Raw genomic sequence first — 12,814 nt, 5'->3', positions numbered from 1 at the left:
AGCAGTGGGGACGTTAATGGGCTGATGATGATGATGATGATAATAATACTGAGATGCGTCACCTAAATAACTTAAATTCTTATAAAGTGATGTATCAATTGTAGGAAGTCAAAATCAGCGGTTTCTGTCTATCACATGGGAAAATGTCATCCCTCTCACAACTATCTTATTTGAGTCTTATTGACAAATTATAGAAAGTGCAAATCATTTTCGCATTGTAGATACGACAGTTAGTCAGGAGAGCGATATGTAGAAGGTTATGCCCTTGGCCAAGCTTGGTACATTAATTATTTACTTAAAGCAGACTTTAGCAGTGTCTGTTTACTATTTTAACTCAAATAATCTCCATAATCATAATGTATCAAATTTATGAGATCCTTAATACAAACAATAAATTATTGAGGTGTTCACTAATGTTAATAAATATTAAGATAGTAATGAATGTGCTTTGGTTAATAGAAACGTTCTATTTAAATTCAGTAGACACAAAAAAACGACATAGAATTAGGACACAAAATAGAAACTACAAAAAACACTTTCTAACAAAGATATCTCTTCCAGCTAACGTAATAACAGTCCACACACACACACACACACACACACACACACACACACACACACACACACACACACACACACACACACACACACACACACTCACGCGCACACGCACACGCACACGCACACGCACACGCACACGTACACGCACACGCACACACACACACACACAGAGAGATAATGTACCTAACAAAATATTTAATCCATGCTGAAAGTTGATGTATAAAAACCCAGATTCGATATTACCTAATAAATATAAAGTACTGTCATCCAGCGACCAATTAGTTTAATGAATCAGATTATCTACGGGCGTGTATGATAATCATGTTAATGAATCGCTGTTACATTTATGACGTGTGTGTGTGCGTAGGCGCTGATAAATGATGCACAGAGAAACATTATTAATCACAATGACGTATTTCCTAGCTTCAATTTAGTGCAACAGGTTAGATATAGTGAAACAGCGAAAGGTAATGGGAAGCAAATTGGTGAAGAATGACCGTAAAAAACCTGGCTTAAAAGAGAAGGCGACCTCTAACTCCATTCTGAAGACTATCGCGGGGAAATATGACTCTCCAATGACTCTCCGATGATTCGATGATGAATGTAACAAAATAATCGTCTTGAATTCATTATAACGCAATAATAATAAAGAGATGTCTGTAATGACCAGCTTCAATGTTGCTGTAACGACATTATCAACTGATCGCATTACGAACTCGACAAATTACAAAGTAATAAAATATCCCGAAGCCAATATCAGATCGTAAAATTCAAGCACCTTAATACGATTTCCATTACTTTTCAATTTCTCCTCTCTATAAAATTTCCGATTACTTTCATACTGTAAAAATGAGTGTATAAATCAAATTGATGAGTTTGTTTACAGAGCTCTTGTACACTGAGTGAAAGGATGCTTCTCTCGGAAATAGCCATTTCCACTTTAAATACCAAACTTAAAATACTTATCTACATTAAACTTAAGTAAGGCTTTAATAGAAACTCAAAGTGTCCGTCATTATCTATTATTGAAGAAACTATTTGTTTTTTTGTTACTAAAATATTATTTGTCATTTCAGTTCACTTACATGCGATAAATTGTTTTAAGGAAAGCACTACTGGACTGAGATTATAGAAAAAGCAGAGTGAGTTATATTGTTTCTCGCTTTGTGTAACTCCGTATCATCAAATTGTGACGTTCAGTCGAACGCCAAACAAATCTACTGCTATCCATTTCTTTTCCTTTGAAGCCAACACGTACTTCCTGCCAACAAAGGTCGCTATAAGGTCGAGTTCTGTTAATGAACCTACGTTAGACGAGAATAGACAAGTGTTTACATTACGTGGCTCATTGCTCATCGCACTCCATTGGGAACAGGCCTCAACAACCGTCAGGTGTTAATATGTTGATACTCTTGAAAGGTGTGGAGATGTCTGTTATTCGTCTTCTTCAATTTTAAATATCTAGATCTGGAGTAGTCTAACATAGGATAATTTTTGGCTCACAGACACATTTGTGTACTTTTATTTCTATAACTACTACTTTCTCTACTTCTTCAGTCATATGTTTATGCGATATCACATCGATACCTAACGCCTATGATGTCGTTCTATGTCGTATCGCTTTTACGTTTTTTAATTATGAACATTGATGTTCTAACAATTTATTAGTCATTATCATTGCGTTGCACCGGCCTTTGTAAAATTTCCACCCAATAAAAACATTTCAACATCGATAACAAAACCAATCGTAGTAAACAGTCATAATCTTTGACGACCGTTCCATTCTTAATTCAAAGAATACCTCAGATTTACGAGCTTTAAAATAGCTATCAGGAATTTCATCTCTGCGCGTTTCGCTGTTCGATATGAGGACTTCTGATCTTTGTACGTGGCCGGACTGTTACAGATATGCATTTAACATTTTGCGCAGTGTATTCTCGGCTTCGCGAACAAAAGGATCGCAACTTGTCGGATTGACTGATAATCGGATTGTCGGAGAAGAATGGAGTCGATAGACATGGAGAATTTCTCCGCGAAGAAGAATCTAAGACGGCGGACTCTGAACACGCTCAAGTCAGCCGTGACGGCGCTGAAACAAATCGCCAGTAAGTGCTCTTCAATTCTTTTATCTAAAGTGTAACCCGTTGTTTTACGACCCTATTTTCTTATCTTTACTTTTTTATTTTTTTACTGAAAATCTTTGACGAACTATCGACAAGTCATTGTGTTGTGCTGAAGTGCTTTTGTCTCGCGTAAACCTTGTTATGAAGTTTACAAAAGAAAGTTACGAGTAAAAAATAAATAATAAACTTTTTAATTAAATATTTGCTTGTTGTCGTTTTCGCAACACAGCTCGTGTGAAAGTAAATCCAAACTTTGATGTTTACCAGCACCAATACATCACTCCTTAATAACTTTTGACGTATTATTAAATGTAAGTGGAAACTCTCAGCTCTCATAAAAGTCTGAAGGAGTGTTCGAACAATCTTGTAAGTACTGTTTGTTAAAATATAAATTGGTCTGACAGATTCCCATCTCCTGCATGGCTCACTTAGAGGATTGCTCTTAAGAAAGGGGTCAAGTTATATTTGTCAGGTTTGGCCAAGCGTCAATGTCTATAAAGTAGGTGTCAACCAAAGGTTTTAAAAAAGCTATTAACCGGAAGACTTCTCTATTGTAGTATCATCTTCGCCATCCGTAATGATAACTTTGTTCTGATCTTCAGATTTGTTTATCTTTTGTTTTTGTTTGTAAGTTGGAGGCGCGTAGTTTTGTGATAATGATACTTTTATTGCTTTTGAGTATCTGTTTAAACAAGTAATTTGTTTTTCGCATTTCCTATGATATAACAAAGTTTATCATCCTCCTAAACATATCGTCGAACACAATAAACCTTTTGTAGACGATATAATGCCCATTAACCTGTCGCTGTAAAGTAAATCATATTTATCTAAAGACATAAAAAACAAAGTTAGCTGCTATTTTGTAAGAATTGACTGTTATTAGCAGTTTCTATGCCGAACAGCACTACTGGCTTACGAACAGATAGAGCGCCAGTGTTCAGTTGTGAGTTAGTGCTACTACATTAAGCAGTGTATGTACTTCTACTGTTATAATGTAAGGTATTTACGTGCATCATCTCCCTAGCGTTATCGATCCCGTTCTCACGAGGTCCGCTTACATAACCTGAGGATTTGACAGGTCCGGTCTTTTACAGAAGCTACTGCCTGTCAGACCTCCCAAACCGAAGGGAATACCAGCCCCATACCCTAAGGTCAGGTGACATAATATACAGAGTGGGTTCCTGCAGATGCTGTCAGACGTCGGGGAAAACCACGAAAAAGATGGCGCGACGAGTTAGACCGCTTTTCGAAACGGTGGCACGCACAAGCTGGGGACAGGGAGGAGTGGAAGGAGGGAAGAGAGGCTTTTGCCCTGCAGTGGAACATTGAGGGCTATTAACAATAATATAATAATAATAATTACTATTTAATGTGGGTTTCCTCACGACCCCCAATTTACTGGGGGAAACTTAAGTCTATTTAAACCGTAAGCCGTTAAGGAGTGAGGGAGCGAGTGCGGACCATTTGTCTCACTCGCACTCACGGGATTAGAACGATTTTTTGTATGGAGTGTCCGGGCTGTGGTTGAATATAAAATTCTATAATCTATTTTCACAAACTGGAATAATCTCTGAGAGTTTCCTTTTCCAGAAATGCAGAACAATCTGTCGTAAGGAACTCTATTTCCAAATCTGTCTGTCTCGGTGTTCATTTGAGTCCATTAGCTAAAATTACATTGTTCTGCTTTACAGCTACAGAGGCAGAGGAATGAAGTTAAAAATTATTTTGTGTAATTTTACCTACAGTTTACGCCGGTACCGAGTCGGAGATGAAAAAAGTTTCATTGCATTCCTAGCATGAGGGTAAAGTTGAAGAAAGAGTTAGTTTAGCAATAACGTTGTTTAAAAACGGCTTTTATTGTGGCTTTATATCTAGGTTTTAGTAAAATACGTAAAGAATCCATACACTTCCCTTTGCTGGGTACAGGCCTCCCCTCAATCAACCGAAGGGGGTATGAAGCAGGCGGTGCTCCACTATGGGTTGGTGGAAGTGTTTTACGTCTAATAGCCGGGACCAAAGGCTTAACGTGCCCTCCGAAGCATGGAATCATCTTACTTTATCGGACAGTCAGGTGATTCAACCCTGCAATGTTACTTACCAAAGGACAGTCTCACAAAGGAAATCGATCCCTTACCTCCAGGGGCCTGTTTAATAAAATTTACAATTGTTAATTACAATGCCAATTTGTTGTACATTGCGGAGTATGTGATCACGAATATTTTGCATGTGTTTCATATTAGCTACGAAATGAACATCGTCGTTGTAATTTACAATTGTAAGTTTTATTAAACAGGCCCCAGATCATGAGCCCAACCCTCTAACCACTAGACCACGGAGGCTATTGTTGTTGTTAGTAAAATACTTAAGTACTTGTAACATAGTGAGCAGTGATTAATACGGAATAGTAGTTTATTTCTACTAGTTTCCTGGAAAACCAAGTAAGCAACACTGTTTATTCATCTGAGTCGATCACTACAGTGAGATTTCACAAGATATGTACCCAAAAGTCCACTTTGATCCCCTTAAAGGATTATTAACTTGTGTATAAATTGAATAATTACCATTTGCTTCGTTTATTTAATTTCCTAAGCATAGAAAATCATTTCCCAAATACAGATTCGCCACAATTAGAGTTACTTAGCAAGAACCCGCTGTTCTGTCACGTTCCAACCACATAAACACTCAACTATTAATTACAGAGAATTATTTATACAAGTACGAATCGAGTTTGCAACAATCGCAAGTGCACAAACCTCAGCGATTTAGCTGCCCGAAACTTTGCTCGGCAAATACCGCCGCAGTCGGCGCTCCTCGATTTTATTATTAAATTATAAACCCGCTTACAACTTAAAATTACATACATATTCATGTTGTTGTTTGCAAAACATATAAGTACGTAAGAATAATGGTGTTAAGTTGCAGCGTTTGAATCGAGAGGATAAAGAAAACTGGAAGAAATATTTGAATTTGAAAATCGAATTGAAAGTTGAGAAGGGCCGGCTTTAAGGGTTATATAAGGATAGCTTTGCTTTGATCCCAAAGGGATGAAAATATAAAAAGAATTTAATATTGTAACTCAGAAATAATCGAAGTAACTTTGAGTAAATCGAGATTTCCAACAGTTAGCTGTTAAAGTGTTTTCTCATTCTTTCAGAGAATTAATTTCAACAGTATTTCCTCGAAAAAGCTATAAGAAATAAAAAACTGTCTTTAACAATCTAATGGTTTTCCATAAAATACCTACAAAAGAAACAGGATATTCTACTGGGCGTACTAAGGAAAGACCAGTAATAATAGAGTAAAGAGTCGGAGCGACGTTTGAAAGGCTTTTTTTACCTTTGCATAATCTGTGGTGTAAATAAAAGTGTTCCGTCGGACAATACGACGACGCGGCCTTATTTTGAAAGCGTTTCCTGGCGTGAATCGTTTGATCCCTAGTCATGAAAAGGGTTTCTCTTTTAACATGATCCAATAATCAGGACGGACATTCTACTGCACGCCTAAGACGTGTAGGTATCGAAAAAGCACCGCCAAGAATACTCGTAGGAACGGACTGAAAAATAATTGTATTTAATAGTGACGGGTGACAAATAGCCTTAAATAAGCCTATAAAACTAGTTAGTACTAATATTTATAAAAGTTGGTACTAAAATTTATAAAAAATACATCGTCGTAAGTTGATTGGTCTACGCCATCGATATAATTAGCGCCGCGCACTGAGTTACTTAGGTGTCTTTAGAGGCTGCCTCAGTCAAATAAACATTTAATCTCAAAGCACATACATGCGGCATGCGGAACCGTGACCGACTTGGTCCTGAATTTTTCGTAGTATTCTTTCAAACTCCTGCTCCCTAGCTGCAACCCTCACGGTAGCGTTTCTTTATGCATTGAACCTTAACCAGTTTCATTTTCAAATTCTGGCCGATATTGAACTGAGTAAAATCTAAATGCTGGCAATAAAATTTGCATATCGTTTTTCACGGTAGATTTACAATGCTTATATTATGTACGCTTTATCTATTTATTTAATTTTACTTGCTATATAAAACACAAAACGTTCTTTATTTACTTTCAATATTATTTTTGCTTTAGAATTCTTAGAAAGTGGGGCAACAGCTGTAAACATAATGTAATACCTACCTAAGTTTCTCTTGGAGGTTCTAAGTAAAAAATGTTAAAATTCGTTCAGCTGCGTGTCTTCCCGGAGATGTCGTAAAAACCGACATATAAGACATAAGAGCAACGTGATGATGGGCTGATCACTGATCACTATTTGGTTCATAATGTCAATCTTGGAACTTCGTATCAAAATTTTACATTTTTATTATTACGTTTTTGTAATTTACGAGTACTCAGAAATCAGAAATCAGAATCATTTAATCAACGTAATTATCATGGATAAACTTGTTGTAGGTCAATGTAACATTTTTGAATTTACGTCATTTCGCAAGGTGTATGGCTGAGGAGAAGAAATGACAAGAAACTGCAACAGCAACACATCTTTTAAATCAATGAGGGTACATAACAAGTTATTTAATAACTAGAGGAACACATTCAATACCAGACATTTTTATCATTTAGGTAATCATTAATCTTATAACATAACATAAGCGCCTGACTATATCCCAAGTGGGGTAGTCAAAGGTACATCCATAGCAAGATGACCTAAGTACACCTCCTCGAGCTTTCTCTTAGACAAACGTGATTGGTGGTGAGCCATATCGCCGTCTATAATTGGCGAACCTATTGTGTTAGTGAAAAAATAATAACTCATTGGTTTAAATACGGCACCGGGGTTCAAACCGGCGCTCCCCGTTTGAGAAGCAAGCCGGAGTACCACAGGACAGTGACTGTGTATGCTGTGACTACTGTAGAGTTATATATATGTTGTATATTTAGGTAATGCGTATAAATATAAAAAAATCCGTTACCGCTAACTCGGGAGCCTCGTTTCGTGCACTTTTCTTTTTGCTCATGTTTGCAATCTCATCTGCCGAGCGCCAAAAACATGATCCGCTCCGGTTTCCATCTCCCTAAGCATACCTAGAGCTAATTAATTGCCTACAGGAGGGAACTTTGGCTTATAACAAAAACTTGGCAGTAGTCTTATAAAGTTTTACAGTTCGTCCCTTAAGGGACGTTCAAATTGCTTTTTTTAAGTGACAAAACCTCAGTTGGTTTTCAAAGAAAGAAATCAGAGAAAGAAAGAAGTAAACAGGCGGGGAGGCTACAATTTAAACACAAACTCCTCGACGTTCTATATTAAAAATCATATTAACAGAGAAAATAAGTAGTTATACTAAAAATTATAGACTTACCCGTGTAGTATTTTCCAAGTCTTCATTCAAATCTAATTATTTGACTTGTTTACGAGTGTATAGTAACATGAAATACCAAAAAAAAAAGAAAAAAGTTAGGCTAAAAATTATACACTTACCCGTGTAGCATTTTCCAATCTTCATTCAAATCTAATTCTTTTTTGCGAGTAACATGAAATACCAATAAAAACGGTGAATATTTCGCGACGAAAAAAGATAACAATGCTGTCCTGGTCCATCCCCATGGGACTTCCATTCTCCACGCTGTCGGATGGAAATTCCTGAAACGAAGCAATTAAAAGCCTGCAGCTTGCATCGGCGGGCACAGAAGGCCAATTTTCAGACACCTAACGCTTATTTTTCGCTTTACACCCAACAGCATTTCAATTATGGCTGAACGTAACTCGAAGCGGTGCTGTGGTCACCGTTAAACGTTTAGAACGAATGAGTTTAAAAATAAAAATAGAGAGAAAATGGCGCTGAAATTACACTTTTACTCCATTTTTAAGAAACTTAAGTAAAGTGGTTTCACTTCATGGAATACGTTTAGCGTGATAGTTTATTTACCTCTATATTAACGTTTCACTTCTTGTTTCTTGTTTTTTTAGCTGTAAGTACTTATTGTAAATGTTGAAACTAATATCCTTTTTCTAGCTTAGCTTAAATAAAAACATTTACAAAGTGACAAAGTGGGTTATTGCTAAAAATCACTTCCTTCCTTGCAACCTTAGGGTCAACACCTTAGCGATAGAGAATCATGTAAGTAATAATCATCCATAAAGTTAGGACTGTATCAATTAGGTATCTACAAAAAAATATAAATAGATATGTATGATTGATAATATATAAGTACATTTCTGATTTATAAGTTAGTTCCAGTTTACCTGTTATATAACTTCATGTACCTGCATACCTATAAGTGTAGTGATCTTGTTAGCTTTCAGACTTTACGGAATTTTTAGCTATTCATAGCAGGTAACCTTTAACGGTCCACTGATGCGTTTAAACGATGCTCTACGTACATACATATATAGAGTGTATGTATAATGTGTGTACGGCTCTCCATTCAAAAGGGTCCTAGCCTAGCGCGCATAAATTGTATAATACATTTCCCAGAATTTTTCGAGAAGTGCGCACATTTTGTATTATGTGCCGTGTGTATGATTTACTTTTATTATGCCTCCTAATAACATTAAAAAACTAATCACGGTGACTATAACGAAATTTATATAGTATATATTTGCATAGCTGCAGATATACATAAATAATATTGGATTAAGTTCATAGTGGGACAGAAAGTAAACATATACTGCAACTGTACGAAAATATTTTTTAATGAATGTATTCATGTTTTACAAACAAAGTGAATATTTTATAGAAAATAAAACATTTTAACACGATTATCGTTTCGTCACCCACATCCATTCATATTAAAATTGAATTTTCCAGAATTCGTTTTTATAAACTTTTCAAAACACAGCTCAAAAGCTCAGTCGACAAAAAATCAAATCAAATTTTAAAAAATACCTATTGCAAGTTTATTGCTTTTGACACATGTTTCGTACAAAACTATAAAAATCGTTTTTCCGTCGAAAATATATTCAAGCTTTTAGGTTATGCATATATTGCGCACCTTTAAAAAATAATTCTACTTATTTAATTGTACTTTTGATAGTAGTATGAATGAACAACCGTAAACTAAAGAAATAATAAGCAAAAAAATTAAATAATAGGAAGTAATTAGTGGGCTTATCTATAAAAGCAATTCCTTTCTAGACTTTCTAGACCTTAGGCCTCAAAAAAGAGAAAACACGTGGACCTAAATGAAAAGAAAATTTCACTACTCAATGTGTGTATAAAAGCATATTCTCTCATTTTCCCCTTCAAGAAATATGCCAGTAAAATACGAATATAACCGTCCCTATTAAAGTTTCAGCGGCAGACCTTTAATCGAAGTGGCATTGCAAATATCCATAAAGGAGATCATCGGCTCTCCATACTTTGGCCGGCCCAAATTTGAAAGTGCCGGCCAGAGAAAAAAAATGTGTCGAACCTTTCGAGTAGATTGCTCTGGCCATTTTTTACTATGACACCAAACGTGTATGACCATTAGTTTGGCTTTAATTGGATTTTAAAAATCACGATTTTTCATACATTTTGTAAAAAAAAATATTATGTCCGTTTGGAAAAAGGGGATACAGGCGTATTACAAAGGACCGTTAGAACATTTATTAGTATGGCGCCAAACTTTTATGACCATTATTTTGACGTTTATTGGACTTTCCGTTTTGGTTAATATGTTAAAATGCCGGCAATCGAAAAGAATACGTCGAATCTGTCTAATAGTTGCTTCTCAATATTTTTTAATATGACACCAAATATCTATGACCATTGTTTTGACTTTTATTGGAATTTACGTTTTAGTTCAAATGTGAAAAGTGCCGACCAGAAAAAATACCATGTAGACAGTATCGAGTAGATGCCTATTAACATTTTTTTCTATAGCACCGAACGTGTACAATCATTAGTTTGGCTTTTATTTTATTTTGAAAATCTTGATTTCTTAGTTATTTTGTTTAAAAATAAAGTGCTTTGGGCAAAAATTGCGATACGGCGGATTACAAAGGACCTTTAATACAACTTTGAACATTTAATAATCTGGCGCAAAACATTTTTGACAATTATTTTGACTTTGGCTTTTATTGGACTTTTTAAAATCTTTATTTTTTTTATACATTTTAACAATGGCAACAAGCAGAGCTTTCCCAATGACTAGTTATTAGTCAGATAAATACTTTGTGTTTTTGTTTTGTGTGTTGATAGGTGAACTTCTATATTAATACCATCTGATTTTAGATATGACGTTGGCTGTAGTTTTTGCATTCCACTCAACGTTACGGCCTAAGTTTAGGTTGAATTATTATGACCGTAGATGGTTACCACCCTCCAAAGTTAAGCTTGCCATCTAGTGACGAAACTCGTATTTTGGCATGACGTCTGAAGTAGCTGTTAGGGAAGACAGGAGTCGGGCAGTTGTACTTTGCATGTATGCCGATCACAATGTCCTGGTGCTACTCGGCCGATAACGTAGTACCTCTACCACCCCACTGTATTTTCCTTGTATACACACTTTTCTTAAAAAAAAGTAGCTTCTAAAGCGTAAACGCAAACCTATTTTTAATTTATAAAAATGTGTCAAAAAGACGACTATATTACGCCTTTAGCAAGATAGTTCCATTATCACCAAATAAAACTTTTTTCGTCAAAGTGTAGGTATCTATGAAAACACCAGATTTTTGAAAAATCGAATCAAGTTCAAAATAGTGGTCATAGACGTTTAATGTCATAATAATAAACATTCTGACGATCCTTTAAATAACGCGCCTGTCATATTTTATTTTATAACAAAATAAATCAAAAAACGAGATTTTAAAAATCCAACAACAGCCAAACTAATGGTCATACACGATTATTGTCATGTCAATAATGTTTACAGGTATCTTCTCGATAGTTTTGACATGTGTTTTTTGCTGACCGGCACTTTTCACATAGAAACTAAAACGTAAAGTCCAATAAAAGCCAAAATAATGGTCATAGACGTTTGGTGCCATAATAATAAATGGTCAAATGGATAAGTTTTAACGGGATATACCAATATTGTTTCTTGGCCAGCACTTCACATTTTCACCAAAATGTATGAAAAATACAAGTTTTTTTTAATTCGAATAAAACCGAAAATATTGACGCTACAGCTTTGGTGCCATAGTAATAAATGCTGAGACGGATAAGTTCTAAGGATATATACCATTATTGTTACTTGGCCGGCACTTTACATTTTGACCAAAAATGTATGAAAAATACAGTTTTTTGAATTCGAATAAAACCGAAGATATTGATCCTACAGCTTTGGTGCCATAGTAATAAATGCTCAGGTGGATAAGGTCTAACGGAATATAGCAAAATTATTTTTTGGCCGGCACTTTGACTTCTGGGCCGAAATCCGATGATCTCCTTTATTCGAAATATTCCATTTTGATGGCGCCTCTCGGGTCCCTTGGGGGGTTATCGGCCTTCTCGTGTCCTTCGCCCTCTGTAGTGTCCGAGGTTGCAAGTTCAAATATCGAAAAGGAAAATGGTGATATTTTCCCCAACTCGTGGCCACGGACTGATTACCCCAAGTAACATATGACTACGAAGTAATTTATCCCCCCTCCCCACTATTCGCAATCTTATTGGGGGAGCTTGTTTTGAACTTCTGATATGTTTTCTTGAGATGTTTTCTTTCGTTATTCATACTAATAACATGGTTTTAGCTACATGCAATGTTGGTTGTTGACGAATATTATATGTGACTATAAAATAATTCTGAATATTATATTTGTGGACTACTGCGGTGGTCTAATATGTTTTTCTCTGTCATCTACATTACTATTATTTTCAATGTTGATGGCAAGTTCATCAAATTAATATAATAATATTGTACGTCTGTTGGGGAGTTATGGCATTGACAGCGATTCTCGCTACGGTGGATCTTTTGATAGTGAGTGGCTTGGAACAGTCTCATAAAGATTTTTTTGACAGATTTTTTTGATCCAAAAATAAAATTAGGGAAAAATATGTCGTTATTTTATTAAGTTTTTTACGCTAAGACACTTGTTGTTAGGTAACTCTGTTTATGACCTTAAAAAAATAAATAACAAATATACGTGTCCCCACCAGAAACTGGTCCATCACCTCCGAATCATGAGACCAAAGCTCGACCAGTGGACTGCGGAAGCCATTTTGTTTTCTTCTAATAGCGACTAATTACCT

At 35.7% G+C, this 12,814-nt stretch overlaps 1 protein-coding gene across 5 annotated transcripts in view; it reads left to right on the top strand.

Annotated features, from left to right (window-relative positions):
- Nucleotides 1-12,814, top strand: part of LOC126371529 (calsenilin) — a 318,344-nt gene that overhangs the window by 170,640 nt on the left and 134,890 nt on the right. Inside the window, exon 1 of one of the 5 annotated variants that reach the window (XM_050016851.1) lies at nt 2,449-2,666. The exons of the other annotated variants lie outside the window; for them this stretch is intronic. Coding sequence (XP_049872808.1) covers nt 2,564-2,666 — 103 coding nt within the window. The 5' untranslated portion in view covers nt 2,449-2,563. Of the gene's footprint in view, nt 1-2,448; nt 2,667-12,814 lie in introns of those variants that run through there. 5 annotated transcript variants of the gene reach the window in all.

This window comes from Pectinophora gossypiella, chromosome 12 (assembly GCF_024362695.1).
Source record: "Pectinophora gossypiella chromosome 12, ilPecGoss1.1, whole genome shotgun sequence".
Taxonomy (NCBI): Eukaryota; Metazoa; Arthropoda; class Insecta; order Lepidoptera; family Gelechiidae; genus Pectinophora; species Pectinophora gossypiella.
This window is presented reverse-complemented; position numbering and strand designations above follow the sequence as displayed.